Here is a 21,302-nt window from a genome sequence, read left to right as displayed (position 1 = left end):
CTTCTTCACATAGCTGATTATTTGTGTTCTCACTGGATTGAGATTTTTTTCCCTTGGTATTAAAATGCACCCTCATTTGTTAGAATGAAATTTCGAAGAAGATGGCACACTTTTACATTAAACTGTGTGCCGTTTGTGGCTGCGTGTCAGACAGTGGCTTCTGACCCACTGCGACACAGGTCTTTCTCGGATGCAGCAGTGTGTCCTCTGAGTCCCACTGGCCGAGGAGGACGTGGCTGCAGCAAAGTCCAGCTGTTTGTCACATGTTAGTCTAGTCTTAGAGCAGGTCTCCAAGCTCCTGCTAAGCGGCTCCATTAAATATCTTTACCGAAGAAAATACACCAAATAAAGTTAGTAAGTTGAAAATGCGTTATTAGAAGCGTGAAGTCAAGTGTAAGCATCAGTCACGCAGAAAGGCGCCGGCTGAGGGTCTGCGGGCTCGTCTGAGCAGCGTGTCCACGTGAAGCAGAGCAGGAGGGAGGGCGGGAGGGCGGTCATTTCAGCGAACTCGTGGTGTGGCCTTCTCGTAGGAAGCCCATAATGACAAGCAGGTGTGTCCACTGCAAATGCTTGGTTTTGACCGTAGGCCAAGGAGCCGGGGACATACACGCTGCGGCAGCTCTGCGCCTCCCTGGGCCCGCTCTGCTTCGTCCTCCCCCACATCTACCCCCTGCTACAGTACGACGTGTACTGCCAGGAGCCGCAGCTGCGCGTGGAGCCGCTGGCCGGTGAGTGGCCGCGGGAGCTGGGATTGGTTCCGGGGCACCTCACCCTCTCACAGAGGGGTCACACGAGGGAAGGCTGTCTGCGCCGTCAGACTTCACTGCATTGTAGCCAGGCCCCTCTGTGAGGGAGTGCCTGGGACCTCACTGGCGGTGGCCCTTCTGGTCATCGAATATTTGCTGTCCTGTAATTGCTGACTTCCATGTTTAAGAAACATGGTGTATCTGAAAATAAGAGAAATGAGGTATTAGGTAATGCCTGCTGCAGAGAACTTAATAAGTAAGTATGATTTCCATTTCAGGGAGTTCCATTTCAAAGGCTAAGTCCTAGATGTCGTTATATTCAATACTCTGATCAGAAGTCTTTTCTTTTGAAAATGTTGATTAAACTTGACCCTTTAGCATGTAGCATGGCATGTGAGAAATTCAAAGCTGCTATCCTTGTTAAGTCAGATGGAATTGGTATATACAAATTAAGGCCACACGTCACTTAATTAAAACAATAATGAGTGAATGTTGCAGTTATTCAGGCTGGAATAATGTATTTATTGGCCTTTTTCCTCCATTTGAGAAAAAAATCAAGGAAAGCATTTATTCTGTTTACTCTCTGCATGCTCCGTTTTTCTGCTTTTACTTCTCTCCCGTGGCTACCAGGACCGGACAGCCCTCAGTTACTGAACACAGCAGTCAGCTTCTCAGATGGTTCTTCTTCCAGATGGTTCTTCTTCCAGATGGTTCTGTCACGGAGCCTTTTGTGAGCAGGCTGGGCTTTGCTCTCCTCAGGACCTGGAAAAGGCCCCGTGAGGCGCCCGGCCGTGCTCACGCCGCCGCTCCACAGCCCCTCGCTCCCTTCTTGCCACAGGCCTTCCCATCCCTCTGCCTTCTTCCTTCTCCTTTCTTTCTCTGCCTTCTTCCTTCTGTCTTCCCTGGAGCGGGATTCTTAGACACCTCAGCTCATGTCCACGTAGGAGAAACCAGCAGCCATAGCTTTTACAAGCTGTCTCTACACCAAAGGCCTAACCTGGAAAAGCCAGAGAAAGTTCTGAATAGCTCTGGCACCTTCCGTTTCACTGAACTGTTCTTGAGTCCCCTTATCTGATTCTCTCTTACTAACTTCTTGGCAGGTGACATTTGAGCCCCTCATGGACACGGTTGCCACCGTGATCCCTAACTCCTAACCAAGATGGTGAGAAGACCCTTCGGGCTCCCAGATTCTCTTGTTCCCAGCAAGAGCCCCTCAGCCCTGCGGTCCATGTAATTGAGATGAACAGTGAGGGTGGGGGCATGGAGACTGGAAATTTGTGGGGTATCTAAAGTGAACAGATCTTTTCTACCAGGAGAAACAGTGCCCTTCTCACCTCATAGGGGCCTCCATCGGTACTTTTGGTTGAAGTGATGCTAATTGTTGTCTTTTTCCCTTTAGACAGCCTTTTGGCTGGTATTCCTCAGAAGGTCAAGTTCACTGTCACTACTGGCCATTATACAGTGAAAAACGGGGACAGTCTCCAGCTCAGTAATGCGGAAGCCATGCTCATCCTGTGTCATGCTGAGAACAGAGCAGTGATCTATTCCAACACAAGAGGTGAGGCACCAGTCACCTAGGAAAGGTGGGCTCTCAGCGTTGTCATGCACCGTGTGGGTGGAAGGGGCCTGTCTTGCCTGTCCTCCTCAGGTGGCGTCTAAGGCCTGCTTTTCCCTGCGACTCTTTCGAGGCAGCTTCCCTCCTGTAGGTGGACTGTGACCCTGCCCCTGGATGGGGCGCTACACTGGGGGGAAGACCGAGAGCTGTGCATGTACCTCATGGCCCCGTGGTACTGACAGTGGTGCCCTGCCAACCCCCAGCCTTCTTCATCCCTCCCCAAAGTCCCTCGCCAAGAAGCAAAAGTCAGTGAGCCTCTTAGGCACTGGCCGGAAGCCCTGAAAGAGTCCCATCTCCCCCGAACCCCGGCCATGAGGTCTGAGGGCAGCACGCTGCTCCCCTTCTGGTGGGAGCTGGTCCGGTGGTTTGATGTACTGGGGACACACACGGTACTTGGATGGGACACACAGGAGGTGTCCCTTTTCTGTCTTCAGACTGAGCACAATGACAGTTCTCTGGGCTGTTACCGACTGGCTTTCCTGCAGAGTCACTCCATCTTAGGGGGTTTTGTTCCTGATTTTCCTGTCTCTTCTGCCCACCTTAATCCTAGGCACACTGTTGTACACACATAGGAGCAGCAGGAGTTGGGCCGGAACTTCAGTGCTGGGTCTATCGCCTGCTAGAAGAGGAAAGAACAAGGAAACGGAGGGGATGTGTTAGAAGTGACTTTTTCTATCTTTCCTAGAAAAGGCTTCTGACGCGTCCCTCCGGGTACAGTCGTCTGACAAGGTCACGAGCATCAGCCTGCCGGCTGCGCCTGCGTACCACGTGATCGAATTCGAACTGGAAGTTCTCTCTCTGCCTTCGGCTCCAGTAACTGGAGGGGAGAGCAACACGCTGGGGATGCCAGAGCCCCAGAGGAAGCATAAGGACGCACAGAAAGCTGGCCACCGCATGGCTACCACGGACCACAAAGTAAGGAGGAGCTGGAACTGCTCAGCCTGTGGTGTCAGCCTCTGCCTGTCCTGCAGACAGTGCATAAGAGATGACTTCTGTGGAAGTGGCAGATTTTCAGTTCCTGTACCACGAGCTCTCATTGGGTTTAGCACTTATATCTGTGAATCGCCCCTTTTTAGCTAAGGGGTACATGTTAGAGACAAACATATCAACCTTTCCATCCCAACTCGAGGGAAGGACAGTTTATTGTAAGAGAGTGTGTTTGCTTAGGGGGAGGTAACTTTGGGTGTATAGTCCATTTGTCCTGGTGACTAGTCTGGAGGGAGTTCTGAGTCTTGGTGGGCTTCTGTTTCTACCACTGTAGCGTCACAGGAAGCTTAGCGAGGAAAAGGCTCTCCTTCGGTGCTGGTATTTACTGACATTATTTGAGAGATCCATGACTTTGCTCCTAGACCCACAGCCCATCAGCTCATGGGATGTGTTGCTAGCGTTGTGCTTTTTCCAGGGGTGTCTGTTTCTTGTAGCACAGATACCAGTTCTGAAGGCTTCTCAACAGCCCAAGTGTACAAGTGGACGCCTGTGGTCCCCCAGGCTGGGTATATGTGCACCCTTTAGAAAGCTGCTGCCTGAGGGTCTGGCTTCCAGTCAGCCCGAATCTAGGTGCTGAGATCCTCCTCTTGGGGACAATGACAGATCTTGTCACATCCTCAGTCGCTGGGAGCTATTAAAAACAGAACAGGCTGCTTGGACAAGGGCAGAGCTTTGTGAGACAACCAAGAGCGGAGGCAGAGTTGAACGACAGGTTCACCTCCTACACGAGGCCACACCTTCAAGACGGGAGAAGTAGTTGTTTCATCTACTGCATAGAAACCAACACAGAGGGTCAAGTAAGTGAACAGAGGAATATGTTGCAGATGAAAGAACAAGAAAAGCCTTAATGAAACAGAGATCAGTCATCCACCTGACAACGAGTGCAAAGCAGTGGTCATAGAGATGCTCACGGAACTGGGGGGAAGGATGGATGAGTAAAGATCTTCAACCAAGACGAGAAGTATAAGAAAGTGGCAAATAGAAGTCACAGAGCTAAAAACACTAGTGTGACTGAAAAATACACCAGAGGGTTTCAGGGGCAGACTAGATGGAGCAGAAGATAGGACGCGTGAACTTGAAGACAAGGCCGTGGAACTCACCTAGTCAGAGCCGCAAAAAGGAAAGAGAATGAGAGAAAGGGAGGAAAGGTTAAGGGACTTAGGGGAGAATGAAAGGAAGTGGTGAAAGTTTAAGGAACGTTTAGAACAACATCAAACAGACTAACATTCTCATGATGTGGCTCCCAGAAGGAGAAGAGAAAGGGGTGGAGATGTTACTTGAAGAAATAATGGCCGAAAACCTCCCTAACCTGGGGAACAGACATCCAGATCCAGGAAGCCCAGAGAGTTCCAAGTAAAATGAACCCAAGGAGACCCACACCGAGACATATTACAATTAAAGAGCCAAAAGTGAAAGACAAGGAGAGAATCTATGAAGTAGCAAAAAAAGAACAATGTGTTATACACAAGGGAACCCCCATAAGACTGTCAGATTGCTCAGCATAAACTGCTGGCCAGAAAGGAGTGTCACTGCACACTCGTATTCAAAGTGCTGAAAGAAAAATAAAACTGCCAGTCAAGAATACTCTACCCAGCAAAGTTATCAATCAGACTTGAAGGATAGTTCACCAGACAAGCGAAAGCTAAAGGAGTTCATCACCACTAAATGGCCTTACAAGATATATCAAAGGTACTTCTTAATATGAGAAAAGGACACTAATTAGTAACAAGAACACATGAAAGAATAAATCTCATTGGAAAAGTAAACATATAGTAAAAGTATTGGATTAATCCCTTACAAAACTAGTATGAAGGTTAAAACACAGAAGCAGTTAAAATAACTATGATTACAGTAATTAGTTAAGGGAAACGCAAGATAAAAAGATGTAAAATACGACCTCAAATACAGAAAACTTGGGGGCGAGGAGAGTAGTAATGCTGAGCTTTATGGTGGGATCAAACTTAGTTACTAAGTTTAAATAGACTGTTATAGATCTAAGTGATTACATATAAGCCTCATGGTAACCACCGATATAGTAAACTTACCAAGTAAACTTACCAAGTTAATAGACTGTTACAGATCTAAGTGATTACATATAAGCCTCGTGGTAACCACCTATATAGTAAAGACACAAAAGGTAAAGAGAAAGGCATATAAACATACCACTAAAGGAAGTCATCAGACCACAAAGGGAGAGAGCAAGAGAAGACAGGAACAGAGGGAAACTGCAAAAACAGCCCCCCCCCCCCCAGTAAACAATTAACAGAAGGGCAATAAGCACGTGGCTGTCAGTAATCACCTTAAATGAAAAGAGACAAAGATGGGCATTACATAATGATAAAGGGGTCAACCCAACAAGATGATACAACATTTATAAGTGTTATGCATCCTCCATAGGACACCTAAATATATAAAGCAAATATTAATAGACCTACAGGGAGAAATAGACAGCAATAAAATAACAGTAGAGAATTTCAATACCCCACTCACATCAGTGGATTGATTAATCCACTGATTGAGTTTCGGTCGACAGAAAATCAGCAAGGAAATATTGGCCTTAAACAGATGAACTTAACAGATATTTATAGAATATTCCATTCAGAGGATCCGTGTACACATGAACATTTCTAAAATAGATGATATGTCAGGGCACAAAATAAGTCTTCATAAATTTAAGAGGATTGAAATCATATCAGGCATCTTTCTGACCACCGTGGTATGAAACTAGGAATTACTTACATGAAGAAAACTGGAAAGTTTGCAAATAGTGTGGAGATTAAACAACATGCCTAGTGAATAACCATTGGGTCAAAGAAGAAATCAAAACAAAAAATACCAAGACAAATGAAAATGGAAATGTAACGTGAAAATTTATGGGATGCAACATAAGCAGTGCTAAAGAGGGTAGTTTGTAGCGATAAATGCCTACCTTAAGAAACAAGGAAAGTGTCAGAAATTTCTCACCTCCAAGAACAAGAAAATGACGAACAAAGTCCAAAGTTAGTAGAAGGAAGGAAATGACAAATATTTGAACAGAAATAAATGCAAGAGACTGAAAAAGACAGTAGGAAAGATCAATGAAACTAAGCTGGTTCTTTGAAAAGAGAAAATTGACAAACGTTTAGACTCACCAAGAAAAAAGAGGACTCAAATCAGAAACAAAAGAGAAAATGTTACAGTTGATACCACAGAAGTAAAAAGGATCATAAAAGACAACTATGAAAAATTATACACTGATAAATTGGACAACCTAGAACACATTCCTAGGAATATACAACCTATCAAGACTAAACCACGATGTAATAGGAAATTTGAACAGATCGATTACTAGTAAGGAGGCTGAATCAGCAATCAAAAAGCTCCCAATAAACAAAAGTCCAGGACCAGATGGCTTCACTGGTGAATTCTACCAAATATTCTAAGAAGCATTAATGCCAATCCTTCTCAAACTGTTCCAAACCATTGAAGAGTAGGGAACGCTTCCAAATTCATTTTACGATGCCAGCATTACCCTGATAGCAAAATCAGAAAAGGATGCCACAGGAAAGAAAATTATAGGCCTGTATCCCTGATGAACACAGGTGCAAAACTCCACAACAGAGTATTAGCAAACTGGATTCAGCAATCATACACCATGATCAGGAGGGGAGGGGTTTATTCCAGGGATGCAGGTTCAAATCCACCAATCACTCAGTGTGATACACATCATTGAAATGATACGATCGTTTCAATAGATACAGAAAAGGCATTTGACAAAATTCAACATACATCTGCGATAAAAATTTTGAACCAAGTGAGCGTAGAACAACTTTATAATAAAGTCCATGTACGACAACCCCTCAACTAACATACTCAGTGAAAATCTGAAAGCTTTTCCCCTAAAATCAGGAACAAGACAAGGACGCCCACTCTCACCACTGTTACTCAACACAGTATTAGATGGTCCCGCCAGAGCAATCAGGACAGAAAAAGAAATAAAAGCGTACAAAATAATACAAAGGAAGAAGTGAAGCTCACTGTTTGCAGGTGATATGCTATTGTTTATAGAAAACCCTAAAGACTCCCATCAAAAAACAGAACTAATAAATGAATTCAGTCAAGTTGCATGATACAAATTCAGGACACTAAACTCTCTTGCATTTCTATGCATGAATAACGAACTATGAGAAGGAAAAATTAAGAAAGCAATCCTATTTATAGTTGCATCAAAAAGAATAAAATACCTAAGGAGTAAATTTAACCAAGGAGATGAAAGACGTGTATATTGAAAACTAGAAGAAATAATCAAAGACAGCAAAGAAGACACAAATGAGTGGAAAGATATTCTGTGCTCATAGGTAGGAAGAATTATTATGTCCATATTATCCAAAGTAATATACAGATTCAGTGCAATTCCTGTCAAAATTCCAATAACATTTTTCACAGAAATAGAACCAACAATATTCAAATTGTTTGAGAATACACACACAGACCATGGAACAGAGTAGGGATCCCAGAAGTAAGTCCATGTATATATGGTCAATTAATTTACAACACAGCAGCCAGGGATATATATACCATGGGGGAAGGACAGTCTCTTCAGTAAATGGTGTTGGGAAAACTGGACCACTCTTAAACCACACAGAAAAATTCAGTCAACATGGATTAAGATTTGAATGCAAGATTTAAAACCTAGAACTCCTAGAAGAAAACGTAGGTGGTAAGCTCCTTGGTGTAAGCCTTAGCAACGATTTTTTGACTCTGACGCTAAAAGCAAAAGCAACAAAAAATAAACAGTGGGACGACATCAAACTAAAAAGCTTCTCACAGCAAAGAAATCCTCAACAAATGAAGAGGCAACCTACTAAATGGGAGAAGATATTTGTAAATCTGATGAGGCTGATATCCAGAGTATATAAAGAACTCACATAATTCAATAGCAAAAACCAAACAATCCAATTAAAAAATTGCAGATCTGAATAGACAGTTTTCCAAAGAGGACACACAGACGGCCAATAGACACATGAAAAGATGCTCAATGTCACTATCATCAGGGAAAGGCAGTCAAAACCACAGTGAGGTACCACCCCACACCTGTCAGAGTGGCCATCATCTAGAGGACAAGTGATAACAAGTGCTGGCGAGGATGCTGAGAAATGGGACCCCTCGTGCACTGTGGGTAAGATTGGAAATTGGTGCAGCCATCATGGAAAACAGTGTGGAGGTTCCTCAAGAAATTGAAACTAGAGCTGCCATGTGACCCAGCAATTCTACTTCTGGGTATTCATACAAAGAAAACAAAAACACTGATTCAGAAAGACATAGGCATTCCTATGTTCATTGCGGTGTTACGTACAGTTGGGAGGATGTGGAAGCAATCTAAGTGTCCATCGATGAATGATGGAATGATGGATAAAGAAATTGTCACACACACACACACACGGGGGTGGGGAGGAATATTTCTCAGCCATAAAAAAGAATGAAATCCTGCCATTTGCAACAACGTGGATGGACCTTGAGGGCATTATGCTGAGTGAAATGACTGAGACAGAGAAAGACAAAATACCCTATGATCTCACTTACATGTGGAATCTGAAACAAATGAAAAAAAAAGCCAGCTTATTGATACAAATAGATTGGTGGGTGGGAGAAATGGGTGAACTGTTTTTTGTTTCTGTTGTTTTTTTAGTTTAAGTGACTAATTTTTAAAAAGTGCACAGATGTGGTAGGATAAAAGGCTAAGAAAGCAGTCGTTTCAAAAAGGTTTGTGGCGCAGGCTTTCAGACTAGTCAACACCTGAAGAATATTCATTCTCAGTCCTTGGGACGTTTCCCTTCATCTGGTCCAGAGTCCCGGGGGTCATGCTGAATGACCGAACGTTCCATACTCAGTGTGTTCATTTATTCCCTGGGGGAGATAAAGTGACGCGTGACGCCTGGTTTCTGCCCTGACGAGAGTTAATAGCTTGGTCCACACGGTGGCCCCAAATGGATTGGTTTTCAGTTATGTATTCAGCATCACGTGGATTCAGTGTTTGGATATTCATTAGTTTTGTAATGGTTAATGAGTGATGCGTGTCATCGGGACATACGTGACTAACAGCGTTTTGTCATAACCTCCTGCTCAGTGAAAATGTTTGGCTGTGTGTGTGTGTGTGTGTGTGTGTGTGAGAGAGAGAGAGACTGAGGTGGGATTTGTGTCGCTTGCTGTAGCGTCTGCTCCGCAGCCATCGAAGCCGTTCTGGTGACTCGTGCGTGTTCTGCCAGTCCCGCGCCCATGTCTCCTGTCTCTGTATGTATTGAATGTGTTAATAGTTTCGGGCCTCCTGTGTGTGTGCACATGTTTAATGGGGTTTTCTTTCTGAGAGAGGAATCGTAAAGACATGAAGCGTGTGGGACACTGGCGGCCACTGCAAGCTTGGGTGCTGGTGGCGGTGGCTGTGCCGTCGGCCAGCGTCTGAGTGTGTGTCCTTCTGGTCCCTCAGGTGTCCATCGACTGCCCGTGGTCCATCTACTCCACCGTCATCGCACTGACGTTCAGCGTCCCCTTCCGGACCACACACGCTCTGCTGTCGGCTGGGACCCGGTAAGGGAGGCGTGGCCCCCGGCCTGCTCTGGCCCAGGCTCTGCCCGGAGAACCTTGCTCTGCAGGGCTTCGCCTCAGTGACCATGATGCCACTGGCCCCCTGTTCAGATTCACGGCCAGCCCAGGTGTCCTGCAGCACCCAGTCCATTAGCATCTCCCCGGCTGTCACAGCGGGGACTGCTCAGCTGGCTTGTGGGGTGGGAGGTCCCAGCACAGTCCCGTGTGAGTCACTGTGGACCCCTTTTTCTCCCTCCCCTGTTTTTCAAGCCCTGGCCCCACTGACCGTCGTGGGTTGGCTGTTCTCGAGTGGGTCCACCACTCTGCGTCTGACTGGTCACGTCTCGTGGGTTTGTTCAGCTCATTCCCTGTGCACTGCTGGTTTCCCCAGAGTAGGCCTGGTCAAGCAGGCCTGCACTCCTGACACTTTGGGTCATAAGCCTTTGCTGTGCGGCTGCCCTGCAAACGCTGGGGTGTTAGCAGCTCCCCTACTTTATGCCGGTGGCACTCCCCATCCTGCCCACTACTATGTGACAACCCAAAATGTCTCCACACAGTGCCCGATGTCCCTTGGGGTGGGAGAGGGGTCAAAATTGTCAGCGGGGGAGAACCGCTGCCCTACACGCCTGGGTAGATTCAGAGTCAGCCTTTGGAAAGGCTGGCAGTTTGCCAGTAGTTACTGTCCCTGTGTCCTGTGTCACTGCACCAAGCGACACTCAGTGTCTGGGTGTCCCACCCTGTGTGGCAGTGCTCACGCTGACCACTGGCTCGGGCGAGGCTGGCCTGTCGTTGCTTTCATCCGCTGCTATTTGGGTAATTTGGAATGAAAAATGTCAGAACCGTACTTAGAGTAGAACATTATTCTAGCAGCTTCTTTCCCCCTTCAGGGTACAGTGAGAGAACTGTAGATACTCATGGTTAAAAACATCAGCAGTTCTAAACAGAACCTGAGTTGCTTCCAACCTGGCTTCCAAACTCCCCTTTACAAGGAACAGAAATGAAAGGGAGCCCTGCACGTGGTTTTCCGTGAGGGTCCTGACTCGTAACAATGCCAGTAATCACGCTTCCTGTGGACCGTGTCGCAGCCTGTTAATTATAGGCTTAGGAAGTGCAGTTCCAATCCTGTAACGACGCTGTAGCAAAGACAGTATTCTGTCATCCATTTTTCCTCCAAATGGCCTGCTTAGAAAGATCTCTATTTTCTGACCCTTTTACATGTGAAATCAAAGTAGGAGTATGTGTGACAACTACAGCTCTTATTTTACTGTGTCGTTTTCTTCAATTCCCCAGAGAGGGTCTTCTTAACAAAGCCAAAGTATATTTAATAAAGTTCTTAAGTATCAAAATTCTGTTTTTTGTTTTTCTGTTTTAGAAAGTATGTTCAAGTGTGTGTCCAGAATTTGTCAGAACTTGACTTTGAGCTGTCAGATAGTCGTCTCGTCGATACTGGGGACAGCACCAGCCTGCAGCTGGCACCGCTGAACACGGCATCCCAGCAGGTAACCACTGGCACGACTTGCGCGTAAACTCTCAGCAGAAAGCAGTGTAATGACGGAGCAGGAGGTAATGACGGAGTCGCCACGGGGTCTTGATGAAAATGGCAGTGTTTGAGATGGAGTCCTCCATACTGAGCGAGCGGACTGGGGACGGGTAGCAAGCGCGTACGTGACACTGCCCCGCACACGCCTGCCCCCCGCCATGTGGCCAAGGGGAGCGGTGCAGGTTAGGAAATGGATTGCTGTTTGTCAGCTTCGAGGAATTAGCTCTGCTCCTGTCCTGTTCTGCTCACAGATTTCTGTAACTACAGGCTTATTCCTGAGTCACACGTGGGCAGGAAGTGGCGGCTGTTCCTTTCCGCCTGTGCCCTGGAAAGAAATCAGGTGTTGGTGTGAGGGGTCATAGTCATATTCACGCCGGCTGACTCCTGACCTCGCTTTTTCTGTCATTTGTCATGTGTGTTTTTAGACTATAAATGCTGGGTGTTTAGAAGATCAAAGGTTTTCTTAATGGGTATCTGCCGTTAGCATTGTCTGAGGATTTTCCCAGCTAACCACAGACCCATTTCAAATGCTGCCCCATCTGTCGCTGTGCTGGGCGTGTGACTGTATGTGTGAGGTGGCACTAGCTTCTCATTTAACTTAAAGTACAGAGCAATTGGCATGGATGTAGGTGACCTTTCTAATGGGTTGATGCATTTCCCATTTTGGAAATGTATGGGATACTAGATACTAGTTCCCCTTCCTTACGTATGCTGTGAAGCTTGTGGAATCATAAAAAGTTAAAGCCTTTTTACCAATCTGTGCGGTCTTCTTCAGAGTCAAGGCCAGGCAGGACCCAAGGGCAGGGGTGCGGGTGCAGGGCTTAGGGCGGCACACGCAGTAACATGAGAAGCAGGGCTCGGGGGGGTCACTTCTTCATCTCACACACACGTTCCGTTTGCAGGAAGTGCTGCTGGGACCGAGTGTTGGCTTTGTCCCGTGTGTGCGTCTTGCTTTGTCCCTGTGCGATGACAACTGCCTCTCTTGCAGCACATCTGCAGCCAGCAGTCGGTGTTCTTCGTCTGGGAGCTGACGTGGACACAAGAGCCTCCCCCTTCGCTGCATGGCCGCTTCTCCGTGGGATTCTGCCCAGCTTCTGAAGCACAGCTGTCTGTCTCCTTAAAGCCCTATACTTACGACTTTCACATGGAAAATTTTTTTGTATGTATTGTATTATTTTTGGTGGGGGGTGGGGGGAATGAAAGGTGGTTTCATAGGCTTTATAATCTGAAAACATCAGACAGACACAACCTTTCAGTATAATGAAGCAGCCAATTAAGGAAAATAGTTAACACTTGGGAGTAGTTTGGTCACTCACTGGCTGTATTTGAACCCAGGCCCTTTTCAGGTGCCATGTTAACTCGTGCACTCTAGCCGGCAGCTCTAAGGTGAGTGTTTGTAAAGACCAAAGACTCCTGATCGCTTCTCCCATTTCTCTAACGTTGTTGACTTAGTAATGTTCTGGAACTATTTCATCTTGATCGTTAGCTGCTACATAGGGGATTACATTATAAAAGCGTGTCTTAGTTTTCTAAAAGAAACTGAAAATATAGAAATTTACTTGATCAGTGTTGGGAAGGTTTTCTTGTAACCTGCACAGTTAGTACATTGTGTTAGGTGAGTAGATGGTGTTTGTTCTTCTGGTGAGATAATTGCACTTTGTGTCGGTGGGTCAAAATGTAAACACCACTGACCCTTGAGACAACTCGGGGTTGGGCCCCAGCCCCCTGTGCAGTCGGAAATCCACGTATAACTTGTGACTCCCCCAAAACTTAATCACCACTAGCCTTCTACTGCCTGGAAGCCTTCCCAATCACATACCTAGCTGATTAACACATACTTTGTATGTTATATGTATCACATACTGTATTCTCACCATAAAGTAAGCTAGAGAAAAGAAGAGAAAATCATAAGAGAAAATACATTTACAGTATTTATTGAAAAACATCCATGTGTAAGTGTTCAAACCTAAACTGTGATCAGTTGTAGTTTTGTGGTATTTCCTTTTCTTCCCTTTACTGCTGAAATTGTCAAGCAACACTTTCTTTGCGAAGGTGTTTGTGTTGCTGGCTCTTGATATCAGCAGTCTTCAAAACCTCCTTCCGTTTCATTTAACTCCCCTTACTCGGTTTAGAGTTGCATGATGGTTGTAGTGTAATTTGCCTTTTTGTAAACACACAGGTACCTTTCAATGCGTTAGCAGCAGCTGGACAGGAAGTCATTCACGCAGTCAAGTCTGCAGAAATGTCATCCGGTTCGCTTACTGCAGATGACTGTTAACTAGTTAGCAGTTTTCACTGTTACTTTTCTGACTGTTTTGCTCCCGCTTCACGTTAAGAGTATAGAAAACGTCTTCCTTGTGCAGGCCAACGTAAAATGTCTGCTGGATTGTTCTTTTCAAAACTGACATTCTGAGGCCGGGTATATGGATACCGCTTTTTTTTTTTTTTTTTTTAACTTTTTAAAAAAAAGTATTTTAAATGTGTTTTTCCAGGACCCCTCAGCTCCAAGTCAAGTAGCTGTTTCAATCTACTTGTGGAGGGCGCAGCTCACAGTGGCCCATGTGGGGATCGACCCAGCAACCTTCTTGTTAAGAGCACCGCGCTCTGACCGACTGAGCTGACTGGCCGCCTCCGAATACCACTTTTCAAAAAAGCTTTATTGAGATATAATTTGTATACCATGGAGTTCACCCATTTGAAGGGGACAGTTGAGTGAGCATAGTGTGATGACAGTGGGGCAGCTGTGACCGTGGTCTTGTTCTAGAACACTCATCAGTCCCACAGGAAACCTTGTGCCCCAGTGACAGCCATTCCCCGTTCCGTCCTCTTCTCAATCCCGCGATCTCTACTTTAGAGGCAGGTCTGCCTATGGGTTTGACTATCCTGACCATGTCATATAAATGGGACCATATTATGTGTGATCTTTTTGTGATGCTTTTTTCACTGGGCCCAATGTTTCCAAGTTTTATTCATTTTGTAGTGTATATCAGGACCCATTCCTTTCTATGACTGCATAATATTCCACTGTATGGATGGGCCTCATTTTGTTTGTCCATTTATCAGTGGCTGACGTCTGGGTTTCCACTTTGGGGCTATTGTGAGCAATACTGCTGTGAAAATCCTTGTGCGAGTTTTTATGTACACATGTATTCAGTTTTCTTGGGTAAATACCTAGTAGAGTTGCTGGATCATATGGTAACTGTTTAACTTTTTGAGAAGCTGCTAAACCATTCTTCAAAGATGCTTCACTTTATGTTCCCACCAGCCACGCATGAGGATTCCAGTTTCCCCATCCTCACCAACACTTGCTGTCCTTTGATTATAACCACCCAGCAGTGTGAAGTGGTCCACGCAGTCTTGACTTGCATTTCCTGTTGATAGTGAGCATTTCTCATGTGCCTATCGGTCATTTGTGTGTCTCCTTTAAGAACTGTCTATTCAGGTCCTTTGCCCGTTTTTTAATAACGTTGTCATTTTATTCCTGACTTGTAAGAGTTCTTTGCAATTCTAGAACCCGGCCCTTACAAGAGAGATGTATTTGCAAATATTTCTCCCCATTCTGCAGGTTGTATTTTCACTTTCTTGATGGTGTTCTTTGAAAAAGTTTTTAATTTTGATGAAGTCCAACTTACCAGTCTCTTATTGCTTGTACTTTTGGTGTAGGATCTAAGAAATCGTTGCTTATCCCAGGGTCAAGTAGATTTCCTTCCGTGTTTTCTTCTAAGAGTTTTATAGTTTTAGCTCTTACATGTAGGTCTGCGATCTATTTTGAGTTGACTTGTGTGTGGTGACAGGTGGGGGTCCAAATTCATTCTTTCCATGTGGTTATTCAGGTGTCCCTACACCATTTGTTGAAAAGACTTCTTTCCCCATTGGATGGTCTGGCACCCTTGTGGAAAATCAGTTGGCCCTTAGTGTTCACTCCTGCAGAAATGAGCTCACACTCAGGCTGCAGCCTGCGCAGCTGTCAGGCCAGGAGGCACGTCAGTGCTCTCTGTGGTTCTGTGTGCCCTCAGCCCCTGTCCCCTGACCCGAAGGCGGAGTCAAGGACACACCCTTAGCACGCTCCCAGCATCCTGAGTGACTGTGCCCTTCCAGGCTCTCAGCAGGATTTGCGCTCTTCCTCGTCTGGGCTTAGAAACATTCCATCCAGACTGTGTGCTCCAGCCGCCAGCTTCTTAGGCGTGGGACACTCCCCCCAGCCTCTAGTAGTGGCCTTGCGGTGACACCGTCCTTCATCCACTTGCCACCGCTGCGTCTCCCAGGACACGGGCGTCTCCCTACCCATCCAGGGCTTGCGTCCCTTTGCACTGCACGTGCAGGCCTCGTTTGTGCACTTTCTGTCTGAGAGCTGTGTCAAATCCCATGCGGCCCCCGTCAGGTGGGTGGAGGTCTGTGCCGTCCCCAAACAGATGTGACAGTCAGTGATTGACGCCCATCTGGGCGTAATGCTTAGCCTGTTGGTCCCATGAAAACGTGTTATCTCGGCAGAAGGCTTTTAAAATTCCGAAATCTTTTTCCTTTGAGCATTTTACAATAGCCACAGAATACTTGTAAGTCGAGTTATGCTGTAATTGCTTTATATATCCATCATGACTTGGGTAAATTAATACACTTACTAAGCGGAGCCCAGGTTGCCAGATGGTGAGCTGCGGTTCAACAAGAGACCACAAGAGGGATTGACGTGGACAGGTTTAGTACTCACAGGTCCCGGAGGAGGTACCGGGCAGGCCTGGAGGGGCCACACGGGGCAGTCCTGCGGGGTGCAGACATAGGGGGGATGGGGGCTCACGCCTTTATTAGCCTCTGTGGGCGGAGTGCCTCGAGGTTCCCCTAAGGCTGGATTGGTCCGTTCCAACCAAAGGAGCGGGTGTCGGGTACGCCCGGTGGGGCTCTTATCTGAGGGGCACCTAGGGAAGGCTCTGGGAGATGGGGAGACTGTAGGGCACAGGGTGTTGGAGAAATGGTATCGGGGCCTCCCGGTGCTTGCGACTCTGCAGGCTGTGGCTGCGGGCACGCCCTGGCCTGAGGGGCCGGTGTCTGGTTAGTGGCCAGCGTGTGGCAGGTGGGGGCTGTGCGGGTTTGGGTCTTTGCCCTGGTGGTGAGCAAATGTTGGTTAAGTGTGAATAGGTGTGAATCTCAGGTAAGATGTCACGGAGAAGGAAGCAGTCTGGAGAAAGTTGGTTATGGACTCCGTATTGGATGGGCCCGAGGAATTAGTGATCATTTTGCTAGTTGTGTAATGGCACTGTGTTTTGGTGAGAGAACGGCCATGCTTTGTAGCGATAGTACTGAAGTGTGCAGGGCTGGAAGGACAGCTTCCTCTGCGCTCCTCCAGATGGGGCCGCACCGCGTGTGTGTGCCTCACGGAGCCTATCTTCAGACTTACACGTCTCTGTCCTCTTGTCCCCTCTCTCGCTCAGACATTGTACAGCGTGAAAGCCGAGATCCTGCCGCCTGTGGGGACGGAGCACTGTCGGACAGGTGCGCTCTGCGCCCTGGAGGTATGTGTCACGCGCCTCGCAGACCTGCTGGAGGCCGACAGGGATGAGGCACTGACACAGTCCGACGAGTATCTTTCCACCAAGCTCATGTATGAAGGTAGGTCGAGGGGCTTTCTTTCCCTAACTGCTGTGCTAATCCGGTGCTTGAAGTGACTGTGCCCAAAGAGAGAATGTTCTAGAATTAAAAGCTCTCATGGAATGTTTCCTTATGTAACGGGGTTCTAGGCTCGCCAGAAGTGAACTGGTTATTGTGGAGTCGTTCTTCTAACAGGTATTATCAAGCCGTTGTCAGGCTCAGAGCTGAACCCACGTTGTCACTGAGAGCTGCCCTTTGCTCCGCCCTGAGGCGACGTCCAAGCCCCGTTGCTTAGCGTCCGGTGTCCTAATCATGGCTCCGGCCCTTTTCACTGCGGCTCCCTGTTTTCCCACCCCCACCATGACCCCCCCCCACACACACCCAAAGGCCCCTGCTCCCCCAAGCTGGCTCCGGACAGCCCTCTACGGCCCCCTCCCGCAGGGCCTGCCGCCCTCAGGACCAGCTCTCGTTTTTTATCCTCTAAAAAACGATTGAGGAGCCAAATACATGTATATTTCCTTCCCTAGAGTAGCAGTCAGCCCGTTGCATGATGTTGTTACTGAAACAGAGCTGGTTTTCAAAACCAGAAGCGTGGGGCGAAGAGTGCCATTGTGCACTTTCAAACCTGCTCACGGCCGACTGAGTTTCCCACCGGCTGCCTCCGAGCTGTGCTGACGTATCCTGTCGTTTGAAGCACGTGAAGCACGCAGGCCTCACGTTCATGTAGCTGGAGATGGGGGGACACTTACCAGCTCTCAGCTAACGGGGGACGCTCTCTGATGCTTCGCCAGACTTGACAAGCGGTGTGTTTTCCCGCCTGGTTACAACGTGAAATCTGTTCCATTAAATACTTTGATCTCTTGCATTTGGAAAGGCTTGTCACTGGTGGTACCATGTGTCAGTCACCTGGGAACCGTGGTTCCTGAGGTACCAGATCTTCCCAGTCTTGTCACCTGTCATGTGTACTGTCACAAACTCACATTGCTTCAAGCTCACCCTGAGCTCATTCCAGGGACACTGTCAGGCTCACAGTGGCAAGTGCACATTTTCCAAAGTTTTCATTTTGGATCCAAGTTTCAAATTGTGTCATTGGCCACTTCTTAGAAATGACAGACTCATGCCATTGATTTTCAAGAAAATGTCTGCCAATACCCCAGATGAGCAGCCCAGCTGGTGGAGTCACAGAGAGCTGAGCGGCCAGCACCCCGCGCTGCGTGTGGTGAAAAGCACGCGGACCTCGGCTCCCGCGCGGGCCCCAGCTTTCCCACCACACGTGTGTCCACACACTGAGGATGGCGGGAGTGCGAGGAGGGCGTGGACCTCGTGGGTGCCCCGAGGAGCACACTCAGAACGCGGCTCCGGTGTGTCCTTCCCGGGCGCTGTCTGTCCTCTGCGTACCTCTGCTTGTCCTCGGCGCCATTCGTCTTCAGAGGCTCCCCGTCCCATCTGCAGGATGCCGCCCTCTGCGACCCCTTCTTCCCTGCTCATGTGCTCCTGGGTTCTCGCCTTGTGCTGACACGGGGATGCTGTGGCCTCTGCTGTCCTGCGTGTCCTGCCTTGGAACGGTTACACTGACGTACGTCCCAGCTGTGTTTTACAGCTGCTGGTAGTGACTGCATCTGCTGTGTATTGAGACTCTCCGACGTTCTGGGAGAGGTTCTGTGGCTTATCTACCCACCCGTGGAGATGCTGTGTGAGCAGCAGCGGGGATTCAGACGCCCTGGTCTGTGCCGCCGGTTACCAGGCGCCAGCAGCCTGTTCCACGCCCACGCCTCATGTGACAGCCAGAGCAGCCATGCTGTGCCCTTGGAGCAGTACACAAAGGGTGCAAGGTCCTTTCCAATGAGAGCTGAGTCCTGGTTCCTTTATTGACTTGAGGGAAGGGTGTTGCCCGTGCACCGCACGTGTATCTCAGGTGTGGTGTGTGTGTTGTAGTGGAAGGTGCCGTGACGAGGCAGCAGAGGCAGCCTGTGTGCCCCAGCTTCGCGTCTCCCCTGGGGACTGGGACTAGGTGCTGTGACTTTGGCGTCTGAGCACTGCGTGCCCTTTCCTGGGGTAAACGTGGTCCTCCTCTCTTTCAGTGGTTGACAACAGCAGCAACTGGGCAGTGTGTGGCAAAAGCTCAGGCGTCATCTCCATGCCTGTGGCCGCACAGGCCACGCACAGAGTCCACATGGAGGTGATGCCGCTGTTTGCCGGCCGCCTGCCCCTTCCCGACGTCAGACTCTTCAAGTACCTCCCACATCACTCTGCGTACCCTTCACAAGCGGACGCTGGTAAGGGCCCCTCACTGGTGTGGTGAGCGGGCGCTCCGTGCACAGCTGGCACGCCGTGTCCCAGCTGGGCCTGCGTACACAGCCCATGGCCGCACCAGCTTCCCATAGCAGAGCCCCGCCCGGGTTCTAGGCCTTGGGCACCTGCTCTGCGGAGCAGCCCTCCGAGGACGTGTACACTTCCCTGCAGTGCTGGCCTGGTCAGCATGTGCCGCCCTGGAGGTCAGCTCCGGCGGCGTGCTCCTCCCCGGGTGGGCGAGGGGTCCACGGCCGGGGCCTGCGTCTCTCACCTCCTGTGCGTTTTGCAGATAGCTGGATAGAAAACGACAGCCTGTCAGTGGACAAGCATGTGGATGACCAGCTGGACAGCAGCAGCGTCAAGAGCAGGGGCAGCGTGCACGCGGCCCCCGGCAGCGAGCACAAAGGCTTGCCTATGCCCCGGCTGCAGGCACTGCCGCCCGGCCAGGTCTGCAACGCCAGCACGGCCACGCAGGTCCTGGTTGTCCCCAGCGGAGACGACCATGTCCTGGAAGTCAGCGTCACATGACCACGCCCAGACCGGGGGCGTGCACTTGAAGGGATCCTGACTCGATTGTGACCTTCTGGCTCTGACTGGACTTGGGGACTCTGCCTGCCCACAGGAGCCTCAGCGAGTCTCAGTGTACAGTGCTCAGCAGAGTCCCAGCTGAGTCTTGTGTGTCATCTGTGGTGTCAGGTTTCGTGTTAGTTTCTCATGTCCCTGTCCCCGAGCTGCTGTCCTCCACGTTGGCCCCAGCCCATTTCCCTACCCACCCCCTCCGTGTGCGTGAAAGGCCATTACAGGCAGCTCTCACCGGGGCGGCCTTTCAGTCTGCTGCTTCTGTGCGGAGGGTCTTATTAGAGTAGAGACACGTGTGTGCCTTCCTGGGCACAGGGCCGCCCCCAAGGGATAACGCAGTCCTTTGCCCCCGCTCATCTAGTTGTGCTTTTCTAGAATAACACCCTTTAAGGGCAGGTGGGTGGGGCTGAGAGGTGGGGTGGGGAGGGAACAACCCCTTCTGTGCCTTGGGATGTGACATGGGGAGGGCCAGAGCAGCCATTAGCCAGAGCCATTTCAAAGGTACTTCAAGGACTAGAGCAGGGTGCAGAGAACAGCCCGGCACTGGAATAGTTTAGGAATGAATGTTTCTGGAACGCTTTTTCCCTCATAATGTTGATTATCATATGCACTTGAAATTAAATACATATTTATTTTAATTATCATATATGTGGGGGTTAATATGTTGTGTTTTCTCTCACTTTTAAAGTCTTGACATGTAATTGTAACTATAATCAGTATTTTTCTTTTGCACCTTAAATCTTAGAAATTACGAGGTTCCTTTGAGGTAAAAATTAGAGGGGTCCTCTCAGTGCATTTCTAGTCTGGTTGTAGGAGGGGTTTGAGAGTCTTGGCATAGTACCTGCTGGCCACTAAATTGCAGTCATACCATACCAATGGATTCATTTGCTTTCGGTTGTAAATTTAATTGTACATATGGTTGATTTATTATTTTAAAAAGTACAAACTAACTGATGTAATGTTTATGTATAAGTTGCACCAAAAATTAAGGACAAAATAAATATGTGTTTGTTTTTATTGGTGTGAAAGTCACAGCTTGTAAATAAGCGTTGTATGTATTAAACCTTTTCCAGCTCTCTAAAGCAATGTCTTTTTGTACATATGAAACAGAGAACTCTTAATTCACTGGGACAGTGTGGTTGGAATTGAACTTGACCAGGTTACTGCACTTGAGGGTGGGGCCTCATGGGTAACCTCAAATGCATGAGCCTTAGAACAAAAGGAGCGCCCTGCAGCTGTTACTGCCCTGGCCTCTCCCCTGCAGGGGGAGGCGGGTGGGGTGGCAAGCAGGTCAGACCAGTAGGCACGCAGCGGAGCAGGCGGCAGGCGGCACCCTTCTGTGTGTTTTCAACTCATCCAACAGATAAAAGTGGTGTGATTCCCCTCCCCAACCCCCGTCCTT

General features: G+C 48.2%; 1 protein-coding gene across 2 annotated transcripts in view; it reads left to right on the top strand.

Moving 5' to 3' along the window:
• The window catches only part of TRAPPC10 (trafficking protein particle complex subunit 10), an 84,659-nt gene extending 63,677 nt beyond the window's left edge, over positions 1-20,982 (top strand). Inside the window, exons 15-23 of one of the 2 annotated variants that reach the window (XM_074324482.1) lie at positions 587-728; positions 2,146-2,304; positions 3,047-3,276; positions 9,812-9,912; positions 11,282-11,408; positions 12,438-12,608; positions 16,873-17,050; positions 19,111-19,305; positions 19,611-20,982. In XM_074324482.1, the coding sequence (XP_074180583.1) occupies positions 587-728; positions 2,146-2,304; positions 3,047-3,276; positions 9,812-9,912; positions 11,282-11,408; positions 12,438-12,608; positions 16,873-17,050; positions 19,111-19,305; positions 19,611-19,849 (1,542 nt within the window). In that variant the 3' untranslated portion in view covers positions 19,850-20,982. The remainder of the gene's footprint in view (positions 1-586; positions 729-2,145; positions 2,305-3,046; positions 3,277-9,811; positions 9,913-11,281; positions 11,409-12,437; positions 12,609-16,872; positions 17,051-19,110; positions 19,306-19,610) is intronic. The other variant, XM_074324484.1, reaches the window with a different exon arrangement.
• Positions 20,983-21,302: the final 320 nt, after the last annotated feature.

The sequence above is a fragment of the Rhinolophus sinicus genome, linkage group LG01 (genome assembly GCF_036562045.2).
Source record: "Rhinolophus sinicus isolate RSC01 linkage group LG01, ASM3656204v1, whole genome shotgun sequence".
NCBI classification, from domain to species: Eukaryota; Metazoa; Chordata; class Mammalia; order Chiroptera; family Rhinolophidae; genus Rhinolophus; species Rhinolophus sinicus.
This window is presented reverse-complemented; position numbering and strand designations above follow the sequence as displayed.